Source organism: Selaginella moellendorffii, unplaced genomic scaffold (genome assembly GCF_000143415.4).
Source record: "Selaginella moellendorffii unplaced genomic scaffold, v1.0 SELMOscaffold_4, whole genome shotgun sequence".
Classification (NCBI taxonomy): domain Eukaryota; kingdom Viridiplantae; phylum Streptophyta; class Lycopodiopsida; order Selaginellales; family Selaginellaceae; genus Selaginella; species Selaginella moellendorffii.
The window spans coordinates 2,685,017-2,706,150 of record NW_003314265.1 but is presented as its reverse complement, the minus strand read 5'-3'; the positions used below and the strand labels follow the sequence as shown (position 1 = coordinate 2,706,150).

Genomic DNA, 21,134 nt, shown 5'->3' with positions numbered 1-21,134 from the left:
TTTTTTACCGTAGCTAAACCCTAAACCCGTTCCATCCTGGCTTTATTTGTTTAAATTAGCGTAACTCTCAAAACCCTAGCGCAAGATCGGAGAGCGATGGTGCCGCGGCGCTGTGGGGATCTACGCACTCGCAGGTAGCAGCCGCTGTGCTGCATTTCCCCGACGCGCTTGCCGCTGGCACTGGGATTTGGCAGCGAAATCAAGGCGCGCGCCACGAAATCCACCGGCATTGCTCTCCTCGGCCCCGACGCCTCCTGCTCCGCCGCTCCAGGGAACACCGCCAGCACCGGGGGAGCGGCATTTCGCCCGGATTCGACAATGCCGGGGGTGTACACCGCGGATCTAGCACTGACGGGGTAAGGAGTGCTTCTAGGGAAAATATTTCGGCACGGGCATTGGTTCTTGGCGCGGGGCAAGGGAAATATTTCGCGAGATTTCGTCCGTCCACACCGGGAAGGCCATGGCTGGCAGCAACAGCGGCAACTACAGCATCCCGACCACGAGCTTCCCCTCGCATCAGCTCAGCAATGGGCTCTACGTCTCCGGGCGGCCGGATCCGTACAAGGAGAGGCTGCCAACGATGAGCTCCACAGCGATGCCATACACAGGTGGTGACATAAAGAAGTCTGGCGAGCTGGGCAAGATGTTTGACATACCCGTAGAGGCTCCCAAGACAAAGAAGTCGGGTCCAATTGGGAGTGGAGTTGGGAATCCACAGGCAAAGCAGCAGCAGCAGCAGCAGCAACACCAAGTGGGTTCCGCGGTGCTGTCGCGCTCACACTCCGGACCACTCCCATCTGGAGCGCCTCGGACGGCTTTCCCCACCTCGGGCCCGATGAGCGCTAGCAAGTCCTACTCCCAAAGATCCAACTCGGGGCCCCTCTCCGGGGCGGGGTTTGCGAGCTCTGGCTCCAAGTCGGGGCCGCTCACGGGACCACACGGCGCTGGTGGTGGCTTGAAGACGTCAGGGCCTTTGTCAGGCGGGACAACGCCCAACGTTCTGAAGACTTCCGGCCCACTTACGCCTAATCTCCCTGCCACCGGACTCATCACCTCTGGGCCGCTCTCCTCCACCGGGGCTCCGCGCAAGGGGCTGTCCGGCTCCATGGAGCTGGGGGCGTCCGGGAGGTTCCCCAGGGCGTCGTCCATGCACGGCCAGGCGGTGACCAACATGAGCAACGAGCAGAGCTACTCGCTCCGGAGCAACTTCCCGAAGGTGATACTGTGGACGGTCATCCCGCTCTTCATCATGGGGTTCATCGCGGGCGGCTTCATTCTCGTGGCGGTCCAGAACGCCATCCTGCTCATCGTGGTCGGGTCACTCTTTGTGGCCCTCATGGTTCTGCTCATCTGGAACACTTGCTGGGGAAAGAAGTCGGTGCTCGGCTTTATTGCCAACTTCCCAGACGCTCAGCTCGGCAATGCGAAGGACGGGCAGTACGTGAAAATCACCGGGGTAACTCTGCTAAACTTTGTTCTTTCTTTTCTTTCATTTTCTTCTTCTGATGGTTTTCTTTTGTCCCTTTTGTAGGTTGTGACTTGTGGCAGTGTTCCTTTAGAGTCATCCTACCAGAAAGTAAATCGCTGTATATACACGTCAACGGGTCTTCATGAATTCAGAGGCGTCGATTCAAAGCCGGTCAACGACAAGCAGAGGAGGTTTACCTGGGCTCTCCGACACATGGACGTGAGTTTTCCTCTTCCATTCCCAGAGATTCCTGCTTATGAACTTCCCTGTTTGCGCAGAGGCATGTGGTGGACTTTTACATCTCAGACTTTCAATCGGGCTTGAGAGCTCTGGTAAAAGCCGGCTATGGTGCCAACATCACACCGTATGTCGAGGAGAGCCCCGTGGTGGAGGTCGCCCCCGCTACCAAGGACCTGCCAAAGGATTTCGTTCGCTGGCTATCGGAGAGGAACCTCTCCCGGGAGGACAGGATAATGCGGCTCACCGAGGGGTAACAAGTCGGCTCGCTTTGGTCTTTCCTTGGGCTGATGGAATCGTTTGTTCCTGCGCAGGTATATCAAAGAGGGCAGCACCGTCACAGTGTTGGGGGTTGTCCAGAGGCACGAAAACGTCCTGATGATCGTCGCTCCTCCCGAGCCCGTGTCCACTGGCTGCCAATGGCGTAAGTTCCTCCTCCCGGCCAACTTGGACGGCCTCATTATCAGATGCGACGAAGTGTCCAGGGTGGACGGGATACCTCTGTGAAGAAATGCGATCGCAGGAGATGGAGGAGAGTGAGAGGGAGAGAGAGACAGAGAGGGGGGAGAAAGTTTCCAGCCGAATTTCTCGTGTTCTCGAGGACGCTGCTCGCAACAACGAAGAACTAAAGATTGGAAGAAAACGAGGAGCTGCTGAAAGCTTTGCTGCTTTCAATAACTAAATAGTGAGTTTGATTTCCTTGTGAAAGTCGATATGTCACCCTTTGTACCGAGTACTATGAATCAAAGTATATAGAAGGAAAAAATCAAAATTGTATACTCTGGATCTTAGGTAGGCTGGAAGTTTCTCCAGGCAAAAAAAATTTAGATCTTGATGGATCTCTCACTATGAAAGAATGGATATCTCAATCCAGTATCGAAACTGTGTCGAGGACAAAAAGCTTGAGGAGGATGATGTAAACGAGTGGGGAGATCTTCCCCGCGGCCACCATGGCCTTGATCGCTACCGCGAGATCCCACTGCTCGATCGAGAGCCTCTCCATGCAGACCCTCTCGATTGCCTCGAACAGTTCGCGTGATTCGTCGTCACCTTGGATGGAAGAGAGCCACTGCCACTCCGCGCCCTGCTGATCGAGCGAGACCACCATGCTGGCGATGCTGGGCAGCAAGAACTCGCGCCGGAGTGCCATTTGCTCCAGGTGAAGGAGCGCGTGGTGATCGTGCTCGTGGCGGTGGCTGTGATCCGGCGAGTTGGGCGGCTTGTACACGGATCTCGCTGTTGGCGGGTAGCGCCCCATGAATCGCACCACGATCGCGCTGCCCTGTGTCATCGCCCTCTTGCAAAAGGTCGCCATGGATCTTGTGGTGAGCGCCTAAGAACTAGATGAATTGATTACTCGATGGAGCGATGGATCACCAGCACGCGATCGATCACATTTTGATGAGAGCACTGATCGATCGCGCACTTCTAGTCCAGGGCCGCAGCACGCGACTTCACCGGTGGAGCGACTTTTCCGCGTGGTCAATGGTCAAGGAGACGGCCACGTTGACCAGTTCAGGGTTCTTGCTAGCGAGATTGCTAGGTCGCCGGCCAATGCTGCTAGGCGCGGGGCTTCCGCCGCTGCCTGTTCTCCATCGTCCTTGCGCGGCAGCCGCGGGATGGACGAGAAATCTTCCTTTCCAGGGAATGCGAATGCGAGTGGCGGCTTCTTCGTCGCCCTTCGATGGCGACGACGCGAGGTAACGAGAAATTGTTGCGCGGCGGTTCTCGCTCATTGATTGATCTCGGCAGCGTCCGGAGGAATGATGCTGCTGCCACCGGGCCTGGCGCAAAACCGCTGCCACAGGTAAATATCTCGAGAGTGGTTTTGTGATTGTCCTCAAAACTCACACGAATCCTTTCCAGCTTAATGCCGAGGAGGCTGTGCGGATCCAACTGGATGCATTGCTGGAGAACAATAATCCTCGCCAAGATCACGGGCTGGAGGTCAGAGTTACCTCTTTTCATCTTGTTTTCTTTGGCAAACGCGCATGGAGTGGAGTTTCTAAAGAACGCTCTCGCAGGTGATGTACTTGTTTGCAAATGCTGAAGGAGATTTTGATGGTAGCCTTCCTTGCTACTTTGGATCCGCGGCTGACCTCTACCACTTTGGCCATTTCGCGCTCAAGTTCAAGACAAGGTGAGTTTACGCGAATGCTAGCGTTGTCTCTGGTTTCTAAAAGGCTCTAGGCAGGCAGATTTCCGGAGCTCCTCAAGATGGAAAGCTACGAAATCGTGAATGCCAGCGACGGCAAAGTTGTGGCGAGCGTGAGGCATGGCAAAAGGCTGACTAAGTGGCTGTTCAGGATGTCCAAGGTCACGAGGGGTGAAATCAGCTACTGGCTGACAGATGGTCTTGTCCAACTTACAGAACCACAACAGTAATCAAACCAGGTTCGTCTTGTCATTCTCCTGATCTGCTTTGTCTAGAATGATTCCAAAGACGCAAAATATCGTTTTCTACACTGTCAATTTCCCTTCAGATTTGAGATTCTAAATCGCTGATTTTCTTTGCGTTTTCTTTCTTCGTTAGTGCTAAGCTGAAGCGACGTTGGGACATAAAAGTCCAAGCATTATTTCGATCGCTCTTTCTCGCAGGTAAGGTTTTGGTTTGCCTCACAGCCTGTGTGTGTGGCTGCCAATCCAATCCTTTTAACGGCCAGATATTAACCTTTGGTGGAGCTTCTTGGAAGTTTGCTGCGGGGTAGCTAAATAGTCTCGATTTGACGAGCGAAGCCTGACAAAGGAGGAAGAATGTTACCTGGTGTCGAGCTTGCGCGTCGAAGGCGGACGAGCAACTATTCGTGCGTGAGCTCGGAGAGATCCAGTCGCTCGACTTCCAACATAGTGGCGACGAGGGACAAGCAGCAGCAGCGGCAGCAGCAGAAGATTGGAGTCCCCCGCACGTCCTCCGAGGTACAAAATCTTGTTTTGAAATCGTTCTCCTGACACTCTTCCAAATCATAGATTGAAGAAGCAGCTGCTAACGCTCTAGCAACACTGCAAGCGCGATATCGTTTCCACCCAAGAGACGAGACATCCAGAACCGCAGCAAACGAAGCTCGGGAGAGGTTGGAAGCCAGGCTCCGAGCACCGGAGTTGAGGTAAGTTGTTTTTCTCTCGTTTCCTCTCACAAGCTCGAGCGAATGCGCAGAATAACTCGGCATGGATCCAACACGGTTCCTACTCCAACACCAACAAAAAAGAAATTTGGCAGTGGCAAGCTCCAAATTCTCTCGCACAAGGATGAGAGGCCGGATTGCCCGATTTGCCTGGAAGAAATTGGGCGGACGAGCCTGCTACTGCCGTGTAGACACGGATTCCACAAGGAATGCATAAAGCCGTGGATCGAGCGAAGTAATCACTGTCCTTGTTGCCGCGCGAGTGTTGTGTGAGATATTCGAGGAAGGAGAGAAAAAAAAAATTGGTAAAACGTCGTACTTTAGGTCAACATGTCCACATGCCTTGTTGGAGGGAATATAAATTAAGTCCCAGGCTGATGGCCGCGGCTTACTTACGCTCCTCACGGAGCAACAGACAAGAGTTTTCAACACCAAACCGTGTGAGGAATATTCTCAAGCAGAATCAGATTATTCTACTTTAAGATAAAACATTCGTTAATGGTTTCATGGTGTAGTTGGTCATCACGTCAGTCTAACACACTGAAGGTCTCCAGTTCAAACCTGGATGAAGCCAGCTGAATTTTCTTGAGTACGCGTGTTGCACAGGTCAGCCGATTAATTTCAATTTTAGGCATCTCTCTCAATCCGTGGAGTGATTAAGGGATAATGCATCGCCAATTGAAAAGCCCTAACCCTAAGCTTGCTTCTTTCAGTCGTATTACTCTAATTAAATGCCCAAATTAAGTGCCCAATTTAGGTTATGTGTTTTCTTTGAGATCAAAAATTTTATAACCCAATTTTTTAAATAATGTCATTAACTAAAGTAAAATGTAGATAATCGAGTAATTAACTTATAAACATAGAGAACAAGGAGCTGGTACCTCCCACAAGGGTGCCTCTTTGCATAGATTGTGAGGGATAGAAGCAGAGCAAGATTTGAATAGATCAAGCACAAAGTTGATGGAAATAAATCATATAGCAATTTGAAACAAATCAGCACGATTAAAAGTTATTTGAACTTTTTAATTCAATTTATGACTTTTTTTTGTGTTATGTTAACATTATTTCTTCACAATAAACTTTTTCACTCAAATCCAGAACTCAATACTTATTTGTGCTGAAAGAAAGAAGATTGAGGAGGCAAAGTATATGTTTGAGATCGAGAGAAACATTAGGGTGTTGAATGCAATGCGAGGTATGAGATTGCCCTAATTTCAAACTTTTGAATTTCGCGCTTTGTCGCGATTATGGTGATCAAAGTTTCGCGGATGCCAATGGCCAACAACGAGGGTCATATCATCGCAAACTGGCCGTCCAATGCCATTGATCACAGAACGCAGCAGCCGGTGGTACGATCGATCTTTTACAAATCGCTTGTTCATAAAGATCAAAACTCTTTTTCTGGATTGTAGGGAATGCCGATGATCGTTTTACGAGACGAAGAGAGCGAAGGCAATGGCGTAGAGCCTTCGACCACATCGGACGGAGACAAGTTTCACAGTCTTGGAGATCCCAGAGGTGATTGTTGCCGTGCAGCAACTGGACGGAGAAAAGGCAAGATTTGTCAGTCTTTCTCTCGAGACATTATTTCGATCGCCCTCTTTCTCCCATGTAAGGTTTTGGTTTCCCTCACAGCCTGTGTGTGTGGCTGCCAATCCAATCTTTTAACGGCCAGGTATTACCCTTTGGGTGGAGCTTCTTGGAAGTTTGCGGCGGGTAGCTAAATAGTTTCGTTTTGACGACGGAGCCTGACAAAGGAGGAAGAATGTTACCTGGTGTCGAGCTTGCGCGTCGAAGGCGGACGAGCAACCATTCGTGCGTGAGCTCGGACAGATCCAGTCGCTCAACTTCCAACTTAGTGGCGCCGAGGGACAAGCAGCCGCAGAAGATTGGAGTCCCCCGCTCGTCCTCCGAGGTACAGAATTTTGTTTTGAAACCGTTCTCTTGACACTCTTCCCAATCATGGAAGCCAGGCTCCGAGCATCGGAGTTGAGGTAAGTAGCCATAGCTTGTTTTTCTCTCGTTTCCTCTCACAAGCTCGATCAGAATAAATCGGCATGGATCCAACATGGTTCTGACTCCAACACCACCAGAAAAGAAATTTGGCTCCAAATTCTCTCGCACAAGGATGAGAGCCCGGATTGCCCGATTTGCCTGGAAGAAATTGAGCGGACGAGCCTGCTACTGCCATGTAGACACGGATTCCACAAGGAATGCATGGAGCCGTGGATCGAGCGAAGTAAGCACTGTCCTTGTTGCCGCGCGAGTGTTGTGTGAGATATTCGAGGAAGGAGAGAAAAAAAAAAAAATGGTAAAACGTCGTAGTTTAGGTCAACATGCCACATTGGAAGGATGAATATAAATTAAGTCCCAGGGCTAATGTGTAATGTAAGTGGCTGATGGTCGCGGCTTACTTACACTCCTCACGGGATATAAATTGGTTGGATGGGGGACATATTTTTTGCTGTAGTATGAATTGCTTTTTTTGATCATGTGGGAGATATTAATCATTTAAATGTATGTTGCAAAGATTTGGAGACGAGAAGCTCTAGTTGCAATTGTCAGGCCGGGTGGTAAACCGTGTTTAAAGCCTAGCAGATTATCCTAGTTTAGGATAAAACTTTTGTTATGGTTTCATGGTGTAGTTGGTTATCACGTCCACTGAAGGTCTCCAGTTCGAACCTGGATGAAGCCAATTAAACGTTTTAGCCCTTAGCGGCTTTTAGGGCTGACATGGACTCCCGGCAGTTAACTGTTAGATGAAGGATCAGTTCAATGCAGAGGGGAGAGAAGGGGAAAGGATCGTCTCTTTGTCTCCTCCGCCATCTCTTTCGATCCATGGAGGAGTGATTGGAATTTGGAAGGGATAATGCGGAGGAGGAGGAGGAGCTCTCGATTGAATCCGGGAGCACAGTCGTCTAGATCATGATCCAGGCCAGGTCTCGCGGCCTTCTTTCACTCGTAGAGCTCAGACATCCATGATAGATGCCTCCGTCTCTATGGATCGGCAGCGCTCGGCGGAGATGGGCGAGCTTTTGGAACCGGATGGTACCATGGGATCTGGATCATCACATCTTGGGCAACGATCACTTGAATCCGCCGCCGCCGCCACATATGATCATCCCCACCTCCAACAATAACCAGCACCATGTCGTCCTCAAGCACAAGTACGTTGTGGCGCTCTTTCTCTTCCTTGTTTGTGTAGACCTGGTGAGTTCTTGCGAAAGTTTAAGCCACAGTTGTTCTGATGATCGATCGATTGATTCGGTCTTGGCAGATTGAGATTGTGGGAGTTTTGTGCTACCAGCTTTTCACGGCCAGCTATTTCCCATGGCACTTGTATCCCATGATGCTCAACCGGGCGATGGAGATAATCGCGCTCATTTGCTCGCGGGGATACATCCCATCTCTGGTAAGATTTACAAATCGCTATACGATTCATATCCATCAACGTTGAATAGCCTTTGCTTGATCTATTGATCAGTACTCCGCTGCTCAAATCTTGCTCTCGCTTCTATCCCTCGCGGTCTACGCAAAGAGGCAGCCTTGCGGGAGGTACCACTGCGCCGTGCCCCTTGTTCTCTACAGCATCCTCTTGTCGTACGAGGTACGGGATTACCCTAATTTCAAACTTTTGAATTTATCTCCTTTCGCAGACCTTTGTCGCGGTTATGGTGATCAAAGTCTCACGGATGCCAATGGCCAACGACGAAGGCCATATCATCGCAAACTGGCCGAGTTTTCAGGTGTCCCCGCTCTCCAATGCCATTGATCAGAGGACACAGCAGCCGGTGGTACGATTGATTCTTCCACGAATTATTTGCTCATCGATCGAGAAGAAACTATTCTGGATTGCAGGGAATGCCGATGATAGTTTTACGAGACCGAGAGAGCGAGGGCAATGGCGTGGAGCCTTCGACCACATCGGACGGAGACAAGTTTCACAGTTTTGGAGATCCCAGAGAGGTGATTGTTGCTGTGCAGCAACCGGACGGAGAGAAGGTAAGATTTCTCACGATGTTTCTCTCGACATAAGCTCTGTTTTATTGTTTTTCTTCAGTTGGCAATTGCAAAGATCTGCGACGAGCAATTTCGCGAGCAGCCCACGCCTGCTGCCACGACTCCATCACTGCAGCCGCACGAATTCGATCGTGATCAGGCAGCCACCTCCACCGCTGACGAGGAAACCATCCAAATCTGCCATGAGTGAAGAGGTGTGGATACTCCTCTTTGCTGGATATCTACTGCTAGTGAGAAAACAAAAAGGGCCCAATCTCCAGGGGCTGAGAGGGAAAGATGAGTGAACGAGTGTTCATTGTGTATTGATATGAAAACAATGAATGGAAATGGGGATCCACAACTCAGATTCCCCCCCTTAAAAGGCAGGCGGTTCTAACTGCTAGCATATGCTAACAAATGGTATATGCTGTGCATGATCAAATCTATGGCTCCAATGCAGCCCTGGGTTCAGGGCTGGAGTCCCTGAGCTTAGGTTTTTGACCTCTGGGACATCAGAAAGATCGTCTCCAAGTAGCCATCAACCCCATCAGCAGCTCACGAACACACCTACAAGTTGAAGTACAACAAGCGCAACATCCGCTATTGGAAGCTCAAGAATGATCATACTGCCCTCCTGGCCAAGGTAGCCGAGCTCCAGGACAATGGGGCAGATCCACTAGACAGTGTCCCCAACCACGAGCTCACAGTCCCGCAGCAAAAGTGTTGCCTCTATCAACTCGAGCATGCAGATCTGCTTCATCTCCTCAAGCTGAGTGTTGAGCCAGTGGTTGAAGGGCTCATAGAACTCCTTCTTGATGGGAGGTTCACTTGGTCGTGGACAACTGAAATAGTGAAGAGGTGTGGATATTATCTAGGATGATGGGGCAGATCCACTAGACAGTGTCCCCAACCACGAGCTCACACTCCCACAGCAGAAGCGCCTCTATCAACTTGAGCAGCAGCAACAACAAACGATAGAGATTAACTACACTCACATTGAGGACTCAATCAGAGGAACAAAGTGTATCAACCAAAAACCTAATTGAAGCCAACAGCATATACCAATTGTTAGCATATGCTGGCAGTTAGAACTGCCTGCCTTTTAAGGGGGGGGAATTTGAGTTGTGAATCCCCATCTCCATTCATTTTTTCATAGTAATACACAACACTCATTCACTCATCTTTCCCTCTCAGCCCCTGGAGATTGGGCCCTTTCCCCGTTTGTTTTCTCACTAGCAGTAGATATCCAGCGAAGAAGAGTATCCACACCTCTTCAATGAGCTCGCATATAACAAGGAGCAGCTCCACCAGCTTCCTGGGATCCCTCTCTCGAGCAACAGCCTGCTCGAGATGATGAGAATGGAGGACGCGCTCCACCACCAACACCACGAAGATCGCCAAGATCTCGAATCCAGCACTGCTAGCAGACTCTCATAGAGTCGATTGTGACTCGACACACTGATTTTTATGATAACCCGCATGAATTCTCTAATCTCTGTCCAGTTGATCAATTTGCTCTGCCGGTTATTGAGAAGAAAAAAAAAAGAGGTTACAGAAACTACTCTTTTCTCTGCGAATTCGAAAACCATGTACAAATCTGCGAGTGATCAACGGCTTTGGAATCTGGATGGAGATCAAACCCCTCCTCCCTCTTTGATATCCTCGAGCCTCTGGCACACATCTCTCATGCACGGCCTCCTCACTGGAACGTCTTGCGTGCAATCCAGCGCCAGCCTCAAGAACTTGGCGAGACCATCGTGAGACCCCGCCGTCCTGGCCACGAGCGGATCAAGCAGCCGCGACAGCTGATCCCGCCGGTAACACTCCACCGCCCACTCCACCAAGTTGCTATAACACTGATCCTCAAACTCCTCCACATTGTGATGAAGATCGCGACCACTGTCCTCCCCGGCCATGATATAGTTCCCAGCGTCCAGCATTGGCCTCCGCCCGGACAAGAGCTCCAGGAGGACGACGCCGTAGCTATACACGTCGCCCTTGACAGTAGCCCGCCACGTCTGGCAGTACTCTGGCGGGACATACCCCAGCGTCCCGGCCACGATGGTGCTGACGTGGGTCTCCTCCTGCCCGGCCAAAGCCCTGGCCAGGCCAAAGTCCGTGACACGTGGCCGAAACCCCGCGTCAAGTAGAATATTACTAGCCTTCATGTCGCGGTGGATGATTGGCGGGGAGCAGCTGTGGTGCAAGAACTTGAGACCCCGTGCCGTACCAATCGCCACGTCGAGCCGGGCCGGCCAATCCAGGCCGCCCGCGCCGCCAGCGTGGCGGCGGCAGCCGTACAGCCAGTCCTCCACGCTGCCGTTGACCATGAGCTCGTACACGAGCAGCATCTGAGCGCCGTACGAGGAATATCCCATGAGCGGGACGAGATTCTCGTGGACGATGTGGCCCAGGGTGTGCATCTCGGCCTGGAATTCCCGCTCGCCGGCTGGCCCTTCCCGGATGAGCTTCTTGATCGCCACCGTCGATCCGTCGGAAAGCTGGGCCTTGTACACCACGCCAAAGCCGCCACACCCCACGATGTTGGAGTCGTGGAAGTTGCCCGTGGCCGCCACCAGATCCTTGTACGTGAGCTGCTTGGGGAGATCCATGGTGAAGAGCGACACGGCGTCCATGGCGGCCGAGTGATCGAAGCGCGCCGACGAGGATTTCATCATCTTGAAGCCCTGCGAATCGAGCGCCGCCGATCCTCCGCCTCCTCCTCCTCCTCCGCCGCCGCCGCCGCCGCTGTCTCTCCGGGTCATCCAGCAGATCGCCGCCAGGCCCATGGCGATCACGCCCAGCGCGCACGCCAGGCTGATACCCAGGATGGTGGAGGCGTGCATTGGCGCGGGGACACCGCGCGAGGACGACGAGCTAGGGTTCCTGGGAGATCCGTTGCAGAAGGGGATGGCGGTGCTGGGATCGCTGGTGCCGGTGAGCGCTGGGACGTAGCACAGCTGGGAATCACCGATGAAGGAGTCTTGATCGAACGTGGCGAGCTGCCCGGCGAAGGGGATCGGCCCCGCGAGGCCGGGGTTGTAGGAGACATTGAATTTGTTGAGCGAGGTGAGGCGCGTGAGCGAGTAGGGGATCTGGCCGCTCAGCCGGTTGCTGGACAGATCGAGGCTCTGGAGGCACTGGAACTGGCCGAAGCTGTCCGGGATGGCGCCCTCGAGCGCGTTGTGCGAGAGATTCAAGCCCGTGAGCTTGAGGTTGCTGAGCGATCCCGGGATGGCGCCGCTCAATCGGTTCTGGTAGAGGAAGAGGAGGCTCAGCCGATCGATGCCGCCATAGCTCGCCGGGATGCTGCCCGAGAGGCGGTTCTCCGAGAGCTGGATGTAGCCCATGGATTTCTCGGTGGGGATGGTGGAGCACACCGAGTAGATGAACTTGCCGCGCAGGAGGAGGTTCCAGAATTGCTGGCAGCGATCGCGATCCAGGACCCTGTAGACGAGGCTGAATGGGGGATAGTTGCTGGGCAGCCAGCGGCGAAGAACAGCGCACTCGCCGATCTCCTTGGGGACCTGGGGGAGATTCGCGATGTTGTCATCGAAGGTCGCCTTGGCGGCCTTGCCCATGGATTCCAGCTCGGGCGGGAGCTCGCCGGCGATGGAGTTCTTGGCAGCATTGAGCCACAGGAGGCTGGAGCAATTGCCCAGCTCGCGAGGGATCGCTCCGGAGAGGTTGTTGTTGGCGAGCATGAGCCACAGCAATCGCGTGAGCTTCCCTAGCGATGGCGGGATGGAGCCCGTGAGGCGATTCCCGGAGAGATCCAGGAACTGGAGCTGCGAGATCTCGCCCAGGCTCGGCGGGATGGATCCCGTGAGGCGATTTCCCGCCAGGAGCAAGAACTGGAGCTTCGCCAAGCTGGTGGCGTTGAATCCGCTGGGGATGACGCCGGTGATGCTGTTGTCGCTGAGATCCAGGTGGAGGAGCTGGCGATGGCTCGTGGCGATCCACTCCGGGATCCCGCCGGTGAAGCCATTGGTGTGGAGGACCAGGAACTGGAGCTTGGCGAGCTTGGCGATGGCGGCCGGGATCTCCCCCGCGAGGAGGTTCTCGTTGAGGATCAAAACCCTAAGCTCGCTGCAGTTGGCGATGGATGCCGGGAGCTCGGTGATGTTGTTCCTGCCGAGAACGAGGAAGCGCAGTGAGCGCAACAACCCTATTTCCTGAGGGATGCGCGTGAAGTGGTTCTGCGAGAGGAAGAGGCTCTCGAGATCGGCGCTGCGGAATATCTCCCGCGGGATCTCGCCGGTGAGATTGTTGAGGGAGAGATCGATGTTGCGGAGGCTGGGGACGAAGAGGCCGCCGGGGATGGATCCGACCAGGTGATTGTTGGCGAGGTTGAGGTCCGTGAGGGATGCGAGGCTGCCGCTGGCGAGCTCTGGAGGGATCTCGCCGACGAGATTGGTGTTCTCCAGGCTCAAGACCTCCAATGCCGCGCAGCCGCCCAGGGAGCTAGGGATGGATCCGTGGAACTGGTTGCCGGAGAGATCCAGGCGCTCCAGCGCCTGGCATTGCGAGAAGAGCTCCGGGGGGATTGCGCCGGTGAGATTGTTGGAGGAGATGTTGAGGAACTGGATGCCGGGCGAGAGGATTCTTGGAAGAGAGCCCGAGAGGGAATTGTTGGAGATATCTAGGGTTCTTAGCCCGCCGAGGTTGCCGATCACGTCCGGGATGCTGCCGTTGAGGGAGTTGGCAGCCAAGATCAGGGATTCCAGGTCCGCGAGGAGGCCGATGTCATCGGGGATTGGGCCCGTGAGGCGCTGGTTGGAGAGATCGATCGAGATTACGTGCTTGGCCACGCAGCTGACTCCTTGCCACTCGCAAGGGCTTCGATCGTCGGGTTTCCAGCTCTGGAGCGCGCTAGGGTTTGCTAGGAGGAGAGATCGCTTGAAGCGGAGCAAGATCGCCATCTCCTCCTCCAGGGAGATGGAATTTCCTGGGCAAGAATACGAGGTGTGTGAGCGAAGAAGATGCCATGGCTGGGCATTTTTTCCGTACCTTCGTGAGCCATCGCTAGGACAAGGATGGCGAGGAGGACGAGAGCCGCCATGGGGTAAGCCACGCTCCTCGCTTTCTTTCGATTGGAATTCGCTGCTACTTGAGTTATGATCCTGTGTGATCCATTCTCTCGATTTTCCTGTTTTTGGTGTTGATCTTGTTAGTGTAGCTTGTGATGATGGTGGATCTTCGTGAGCTCTTTGGGGTGGTACTTCGCATCTTTGATGAGTGGCTGTCTCTGCTCTTCTGTTCCAGGGAGGAAGAACGAAGGGGATTGGGGGATTGGATCAAGCAAAACGCGATCTCTTCTTCCTCGTCTTCGCAGTGCGTGCGTGACGTGAGAGCGAGACAGGGACGGAAATGAAAAGAGAACGATGGGCTTCACGAGAGATGAGCCGCAGCGCCAAAGAATCCCTTCTTTTGCTACCTGGACGCTCGCTCTCTCTCTCTCTCTCGCTCTCGCTCACTCGCGGTCGCGGCTCGAGAGCTCTTTCTTCCTCCACTCTGGCGGCCAAACCAGGTAATCTCGTTTTCGTCTTCCGTCTCACTTTGAATCACACCTCTCAGTCAAACTATGCTTGCGCCCGCAAGAGCTGATCAGAGAGCAAAGCTAGCTACAAGGAAACAAGCGGAAGGACGGGCCGGGGTTAGCTGAAGCTGGATAGAAACAACGGGAAAGACAAGGGACAACGAGCAAGAAGGCAAGTTCCTCTTTTTTATCTTTTCTTTTGCGTGGGCTTCTCTGCTTGTGTTTTTCGTTGCGCTTTTTATTCCTCTATTTGCTTTTGTTTGCACTCTTTGGTCTTGCGACTTTCGATTGAATTGTCCGCGCCAGTAGCAGCAGCAGTCGCTGCAGTATCAATCGACCGTCAAGCAGTTTTTACCGCCGTACTATGGCGACGACAGCTCAAGGTCTGCGCAGGCAAATGAATTGGAGAGACGCAATCCATGAGCATCAGCGAGGGCCAAGCGAAAAGCCAGCAACAGATATCTTATAATGTTGGTGGTGCTTGGCGAGACTGTCTCCTCTCCCCCTAAAGCTGCAAGCCAGGTCTGTGAACTTCTTTTTTCTTCTTTTATTCTTCTATTTTTCCTCTCTCTTCTCTTTTTGTTTCTTCTTTAATATCTCTGCTGCTTGGTAGGCTCGGATCCCATGGATCGAACTTGGTAGAAGACGGGAGTTCTTTGTGGATTGCTGATTTGTTTATGCCTTTCTTTGGTGGGTGCTGCAGGATCGAGGAGTCTAAAAGATGAAAGGAAAGGGAAAGGTATGAGAAGGGCCACATTAGCTACATGCGCGCACACGGTGGGTCGGACTGTTTCTCAGATCTTTGCATGGGGTGTTCTTTCTGTAAAGTGTTTGGTCAAACAGGGCAAGGACAGGACAAAGAAGAAGATCCAAAAGTTTGAAGAGACTGGAGTAAGACGAAACCCAGAGCATTCAATGAAACAAGTTGGAATGGTGAATGGTAAAGTAGGAAACACAATAGTTGAATTCCTGAAATATTCAATAAACTTCATGTTTAATATTATTATTATTTAAATTTTGATTAATGAAAATATAAATTGTAACACATTAATCTTTCATTTGAAAATGCTATTTCATTATTTATTTGAGGAAATTTTATTAAAATTGTAAGGTTATACTTTATTTCTCCCAAAGATTGCTCTATCTATTTGGACTATAGTTTTTATCTTACTTAGTTTTATAAAAAAAATTACTAAAATAATAACATTTGTTTTTATCAATTATGACTTGGGTTTCTTTAAAAAACATTTCACTATAAATATAAATGTAATTTGAGCATGAGGAGGTACATATGGATTGATTCATGCCTTGCAAAGGGTGTTTTATATCTAAAGTGGTGAATATTTCCTTTAGCAATTAGCAAATTTTTACGTTTATTTACTTATATATTTGTTCTTTGTCTATACCTCACTTTAGAAAATATGGGACATATTTCACGTGATTGCTCTTGATTCCTCCCTATAGGGCTAAATATGATGTGAGTGCTTTCAAAATTTATAGGAGAATGATACCTTTCACACTAAACAATGTTTATAAGCCCCATGTAGAAAGAAAACAAATATATTCTTGTTTATAAAAAAGCTTATTTTACCTTTATTTGAAAATACATTCATATAGTTAACTATATTTACTAATACATTTACTGAAATTAAAATATAAACACCTCAAATTTTCCATTAGCTTGTCATGCTTAACCCAAAAAATAATTCAAATATTAAACAAATGCATATATTCACAATAGCCTATATCATTATTACTGCCAAGTCATAGATTAACAGTATTGCCCACTAAATAAATTTTTTGGTTCCTTATACATAGAAATTCATGTTAAAAGGATAGTAAGAATTTTAAAATAAATATTATCACAAAAAATTATTAAAAACTTCTTTTTATCATTACAATTAACTTAAATATATAAATGCAAAAAATAAAACTCATACAATTTATTTTTATTGAATCAAATTAAATTGAGCTAGTCCTTCAAAAGTGTTTTACATTACAACACCTCCCATTGGATTTGGAATGCAAAACATCTTGCTGAGTTACTAGAAAACTCAAGTTCTTGGCACTTTCCATGAAAGCATGGGCCATGCTAACCTTTGCATTGTTATCTATGCTTAAAATTTGTGAAAGAGTTACAGAAATCACTTTTGCAGGTATGCCTATCCCACTCTGTGAGTATAAGAAGGGAAGAAAATCTCTTAAGGCTAGATCTCCATAGCCATCACCTCCATCCCAACTCCCTCCAGCTGATCCCAAGATTTCAGTAGATAGAAAGTTGTACTAGTTGGCAAATATCAGTGGCCAAAATTATTCCTGGAGCCCAAATGACATCATCCTTAGATTCAAAGCATATTATAACCTAGGATATTCCCAAGCTTATCCTAAGGATGGTAGGCCACCTTTTTGGATTAGTGGCGGGGTGTTCATTCCCAGTATCGAGCATGCAATATCACCTGCGAGACTTGTGGCGAACCTTTGAGTGTCCTACAATTTTAACAACAAGCCCCAATTCAAGTGGGCTTTGAAGTTCCAGTTAAAGCTTGGTTTATGACAGAGCTTCTATTGCATTATTAATAACAAAGTGTTGCTGCATTTTTATAACCATACTCGCAGAAAGAATGACTGAAAGGGACAGAACACAGTGCCCGGGAGAGAAAAGCTGCAATCTCTTCACAAGACGTAAACTCTTGGTTTCTCTCCAGTACTATGCTCAAAGCTCCTGCATAGAGTGGAAAGAAAGTGTTCGAAGAGATGCCTACGCACAACCTGGCGTCGTGGAAGTCGATACTAGCTGTGCAGCCGTGTAGTGTCTATCAAGCAAAGTTTCTGTTCGATGCGATGCCAGAGCAAGACGTTGTCTCCTGCAACTTATATGCTCAGCATGGCCGACTGGGCGAAGCTCAGAGCGTCCTCTTGCAGATAACTTCACAATGTTATAGTGGTCATTATAGACAAACCATCTCGTCGCGTCAGTCACACAGACCTGGTGGAGCGTGGGATCGTGTGGCTACGCGATTCGAGCCTTGTTCCTGGAGCGCCGAATATATAAACCAAAGGTAAAAACATTAAAAGATCATCCTTTGATCCTCATAACGTGAAGAGCCATCCGGGAGGTTGGAATGACAACGGGCCACTCATCCGCAATGATCTCCCTCTCGGTGTCGCTGTATGCCCGGAGCTGGAGGAGATCATGCTCGATCATCGAGTCCAGGCCAGGAACATCGGCCAGAGAGTCATACGCGATGACACCGTCGCGGGAGTCGGCCATCTTCTTCACCAAGCGAGCCCAGTCGTCTTTTTTCCACTTCGGCGGCTCTCGAACACCTACCTTACGCATCCCTTCCGGACGAAATCCCTCCATGACACGGTACGCCGCATCCATGAACAGCCGCTTCTTCTCTCGCTCCCAGCGATCCCGGAGACGCTCGCCGGTGGCCACAGCGCGGTGTGCCAGGCGCACGACTCGGTGCAAGTTGAGTATGGCGCCTCCAACGTGAGCGAACACATCATCCCACACAGCTTCGGCTTCCTTCTTGGACGATGCCGGCACGCGCTCCAGCATAAACGCCTTGGCTTCTTCTTCAGCCAGGTGGCCGACGCTGAAGACGCTGACGCCGTGGCCTTGGAATGCAGCCGAGGAGAGCAGCCATCTCCTGAAGAAGCTCTCAGACGAGGCCAGCACAATGTGCGCTCCACACTCCTGCTTGGAGATGCGCACAAGGAAGCGGAAGAGCGCCTCCAGCTGGGCTTCTCCATCGGGCAGTGAGTGCCATGCCGCTAACGCATTCGCCTCATCGATGAAGATGGTGGGAAACCCTTGCTTGTATGCATCCACCAAGGTGGTGGAGCACTGCTCCGGCCTCACCAGATGACGTCTCTCCAAGCAGTATGATTCCAGCCAGCGCATTGTCATGGACAATCCATCCTCACTAGCACTGCCCTTGCAGTGCTCTACGTTGGCTCCCAGGACTTCGATCCCCAGCTTTTCTTTAAGCTCCATGCTATCAACCATGCTACCACGAAGGCTTGCCGCAAAGCCTGCTGGATCTACGTTGGGCTTCTCGCGCATGTCGATGTAGGAAGAGACCCCCAGAAACTCGCCATGGGCTTGCCGGCGGCGGTACTCCCTGAGCAGCGCCGTCTTACCCGAGTCTTTCGGGCCCGTGACGATCACCATCTGCCCCGGCTCCGCCAACACCTCCGGCGTCAAAAGGTCGTTAAGATCCGACAGCTCGCGCTTCCTGTTGAAGAACCTGGCAGCCAGCAGATCCTTCTCCAAGGGACGCACTGCTCGCCTCGCCGCCATCTTTAAAATGAAAGAATTTTAGGGCGCAACGGAATTCTAGGGTTTATGGTGTAGGGTTTATGAAATGGCCGCGACAGCGGCAGCAAGGCGGGCATCCGGATGGCAATGGCGCCGTCCAAATTCCAATGCAGGGCTCCAGGCAGTGGTGGAAGCCAAGGCGATGCCCATGGTCATCACGCGCAGCTACGCCAAGACCCCGCCCAAGCCCAAGCCCCAGCCCGCCTATCTCTTCGCCAAGAACATGGAAGAGGTGGACTACTGCCCGCGCACCTCCGCCGCCCGGCTGCGCACCACCAATCTCATCTCCTACCTCTGGATCAGCAGCTACCGCAGCCCCGACAAGACGCACCACAATCTGGAGCGCTTCCTCCACAGCCCCGACCTCTGGCACTGCGCCTACCAGCGATCCTGCTACAACCGCGGCCTCTGGGCGCCCACCAGCCGGATCGACCAGGAGACCCTGGCCGACCTCGACAACCTCAAGCGCGCGGTCATGGACGGCACCTTCGCCTGGGGCGGCAAGGAGCAGATCTTCGTCTTCCCGCCGCCCAAGCCCGGCAGCGACCCGCCCCCAATCCGGCAGCGCGACGACCCCCGCGGCGATTTCCAGGACGAGATCGTCCAGGAGGTGCTCATCTTCGTGCTGGAGCCGCTGTTCGAGGTGAGGCTCTCGCAGCGCGCGTTTGGGGGGCGGCCGGGGCGGAGCGCGCAGTCGTGCCTGCGCTACATCCAGGGCAACTTCGACGGCGTGGTGTGGACCGTCAAGGGCGATCTCACCAAGCTCTACGACGATCCGCAGCCGGAGCTTATCACCCGGGTGCTCGCCAACGTCGTCCAGGACTCGAGGGTGATCGAGCTCATCGCCAGCGGCCTCCGAGGGAGGCTCCGGCTCGAGGTTCCCATCCCGCGGCCGGTGAGAGTCTCGTATCGCCAGCTAAAGCAGCTGAGCGAGGATAAGAAGCCCAAGCGGTGCCCGTTCTGGCTGGACACCGTGCTCGGCTTCGCTCCGGTCGAGGCGCAAAAGTCGCCCAAGTGGGGATACTGCCACAAGCTCGCGCCTCTCCTCGCCAACATCTACCTCAACGAGCTGGATTCGTGGATGGAGGGCCAGATGAGCGAGTTCTTCCGCCCCCACGATCCAAACTTGGGCATGGAGCCGGACGAGTCCCCGCAAGGAGATTATCTGTGGCAGCACAAGAAGGAGCCGGACAGCAGCGACGACGAGGAGACTTACAGGAACACGCCTTACATCGAGCGGCGGCACTACGAGGATTCCTCGTCGAGCAGCGACGATGAAGAAGGTGGCGATGGAAAAGGTGGCGGTGGCTCCCCGCCGCCGAATCCCCGGCTGGAGCAGCAGCTGGCGGTGGTGGCCGGGAAGGAGCTCATGTCGGACAACTCCAAGCGCATGGAGTACATCCGCTACTCGGGGCACTTCCTGATATCGGTGCGCGGCACGCGGCACGACGCGCTGCGCGCCGTGGAGCGCTGCCGTGCCTTTTGCCGCGAGACCTTCTTCACGGAGCCGGACCTGGACCCGCCGGTGCACATCACCCGCCGGACCTTCTTCCTGGGCCACGAGATCTTCCGCCGCCGCCTCATCATCACCCGGCGGCAGCTCTTCTCGGACAACAGGTACCGCACGCTCAAGCTCCACAAGACCATCCTGTGCGTCAAGGCGGACATGCAGTACTGCCTCCACAAGCTCCGCGAGGTCGGGGTGCTCAAAGGTGACGACCACCCGCTGGCGTGCATGAGGCTCTTCCACACCGAGCAGGCGCAGACCAACGCTCACATGAACAAGCTCCTCCGCGCGCTCGCCGACTGGTACAAGTACGCCTTCAATCGCAAGGCCGTCTGCGGCCTCATCGGCTACGTCTTCCGATCGTCGCTGGCGAAGATGTACGCCGCCAAGTACAAGCTCCGCTCGCAGGCGAAGGTTTACAAGACGGCCAGCTCCGACTTGAGCTACCAGCTCAAGGACCGCAAGGGGCGGACGCCGCAGTACCGGCAGGCGGTGGTGTCGGGCATGAAGACGGGCATCGAGCCGATCGAGTTCCGGTTCCTGGACCGGATACCCGAGGCGGTGTTCTCGCCGCTGCCGCGGAACTGGATGCCGGTGCACGAGCGGCTGCTGCGCGAGTTTGCGAGCCTCAAGGAGCCGCAGACCATGGAGGCGGAGCTGGAGGCGATGCGGGACAAGGAGCCGGCGGCGGTGAGGGAGAGGCTGTCGAGCATCGTGTGGGAGTCTTACCGGGGCGGGACGGCGAGCATGGCCAACTTGGACGAGGACCTCGCCAAGAAGAAGCTCCGGCATGTCACTCCATACCTCTCGGAGCACGACCATGTCCCTCCTCCACCTCTCTAGCTTCGTCTGCTCGATCGATCATAGCAAATGTGTACATTTATGCCTTGAAGAACTCAAGGAGAATTTTTTACAAAAAAAAGGAAGAAAAATCA

The 21,134-nt window shown here is 52.5% G+C and overlaps 4 protein-coding genes, 1 long non-coding RNA gene and 1 other non-coding gene across 12 annotated transcripts; 5 read left to right on the top strand and 1 right to left on the bottom strand.

The window, feature by feature from the left end:
* The first annotated feature begins 76 nt into the window (after nt 1–76).
* Nucleotides 77–2,413, top strand: LOC9654819 (uncharacterized membrane protein At1g16860). The gene is made up of 4 exons (XM_002964534.2): nt 77–1,456; nt 1,532–1,687; nt 1,747–1,958; nt 2,020–2,413. The coding sequence occupies exons 1-4, from the start codon at nt 461–463 to the stop codon at nt 2,210–2,212; spliced, it is 1,557 nt and encodes a 518-aa protein (XP_002964580.1). The 5' UTR covers nt 77–460; the 3' UTR covers nt 2,213–2,413.
* An 842-nt stretch (nt 2,414–3,255) lies between these two features.
* Nucleotides 3,256–5,263, top strand: LOC9654818. Of its 6 annotated transcripts, XR_002991712.1 has the most exons (9): nt 3,256–3,405; nt 3,458–3,512; nt 3,572–3,652; nt 3,730–3,845; nt 3,904–4,099; nt 4,239–4,303; nt 4,399–4,621; nt 4,673–4,809; nt 4,860–5,263. XR_002991712.1 is itself a non-coding variant. In XM_024669348.1 (5 exons), the coding sequence occupies exons 1-5, from the start codon at nt 3,260–3,262 to the stop codon at nt 4,088–4,090; spliced, it is 585 nt and encodes a 194-aa protein (XP_024525116.1). In that variant the 5' UTR covers nt 3,256–3,259; the 3' UTR covers nt 4,091–4,177. The 6 variants fall into 6 exon arrangements, 3 of the variants coding, with proteins under 3 accessions (XP_024525116.1, XP_024525117.1, XP_024525118.1); XR_002991711.1 differs by having other exon boundaries at nt 4,239–4,621; nt 4,860–5,246; XR_002991713.1 differs by having other exon boundaries at nt 3,900–4,099; nt 4,239–4,621; nt 4,860–5,246.
* Nucleotides 5,264–5,327: 64 nt separating this feature from the next.
* Nucleotides 5,328–5,401, top strand: TRNAV-AAC. Its single transcript has one exon. It is a non-coding gene; the product is annotated as a tRNA-Val (tRNA).
* A 4,934-nt stretch (nt 5,402–10,335) lies between these two features.
* On the bottom strand, nt 10,336–14,085 carry LOC9653969 (probable LRR receptor-like serine/threonine-protein kinase At1g74360). Its single transcript, XM_024669104.1, has 2 exons — nt 13,837–14,085; nt 10,336–13,774 (listed from the first exon to the last, which is right to left on the bottom strand). The coding sequence occupies exons 1-2, from the start codon at nt 13,886–13,888 to the stop codon at nt 10,461–10,463; spliced, it is 3,366 nt and encodes a 1,121-aa protein (XP_024524872.1). The 5' UTR covers nt 13,889–14,085; the 3' UTR covers nt 10,336–10,460.
* Nucleotides 13,776–15,410, top strand: LOC112344416. Of its 2 annotated transcripts, XR_002991678.1 has the most exons (5): nt 13,776–13,891; nt 14,092–14,356; nt 14,404–14,887; nt 15,069–15,142; nt 15,209–15,410. It is a non-coding gene; the product is annotated as an uncharacterized LOC112344416 (long non-coding RNA). The 2 variants fall into 2 exon arrangements; XR_002991677.1 differs by having other exon boundaries at nt 14,092–14,887; nt 15,069–15,410.
* Nucleotides 15,411–18,738: 3,328 nt separating this feature from the next.
* Nucleotides 18,739–21,042, top strand: LOC112344384 (nuclear intron maturase 2, mitochondrial-like). The gene has a single exon (XM_024669017.1). The coding sequence runs from the start codon at nt 18,739–18,741 to the stop codon at nt 21,040–21,042; it is 2,304 nt and encodes a 767-aa protein (XP_024524785.1).
* Nucleotides 21,043–21,134: the final 92 nt, after the last annotated feature.

Excerpts from the sequence above, each read along its gene's own strand:
- LOC9654819 (XM_002964534.2), top strand. The coding sequence starts at position 461 with ATGGCTGGCAGCAACAGCGGCAACTACAGCATCCCGACCACGAGCTTC. Across the intron at positions 1,688-1,746 it reads GGGCTCTCCGACACATGGAC|AGGCATGTGGTGGACTTTTA; the intron begins GTGAGTTTTCCT and ends CTGTTTGCGCAG. Across the intron at positions 1,959-2,019 it reads ATAATGCGGCTCACCGAGGG|GTATATCAAAGAGGGCAGCA; the intron begins GTAACAAGTCGG and ends GTTCCTGCGCAG.
- LOC9654818 (XM_024669348.1), top strand. The coding sequence starts at position 3,260 with ATGCTGCTAGGCGCGGGGCTTCCGCCGCTGCCTGTTCTCCATCGTCCT. Across the intron at positions 3,406-3,457 it reads TTCGATGGCGACGACGCGAG|CGTCCGGAGGAATGATGCTG; the intron begins GTAACGAGAAAT and ends TGATCTCGGCAG. Across the intron at positions 3,653-3,729 it reads GCCAAGATCACGGGCTGGAG|GTGATGTACTTGTTTGCAAA; the intron begins GTCAGAGTTACC and ends ACGCTCTCGCAG.
- LOC9653969 (XM_024669104.1), bottom strand. The coding sequence starts at position 13,888 with ATGGCGGCTCTCGTCCTCCTCGCCATCCTTGTCCTAGCGATGGCTCAC. Across the intron at positions 13,775-13,836 it reads CCTAGCGATGGCTCACGAAG|GAAATTCCATCTCCCTGGAG; the intron begins GTACGGAAAAAA and ends ATTCTTGCCCAG.
- LOC112344384 (XM_024669017.1), top strand. The coding sequence starts at position 18,739 with ATGGCCGCGACAGCGGCAGCAAGGCGGGCATCCGGATGGCAATGGCGC.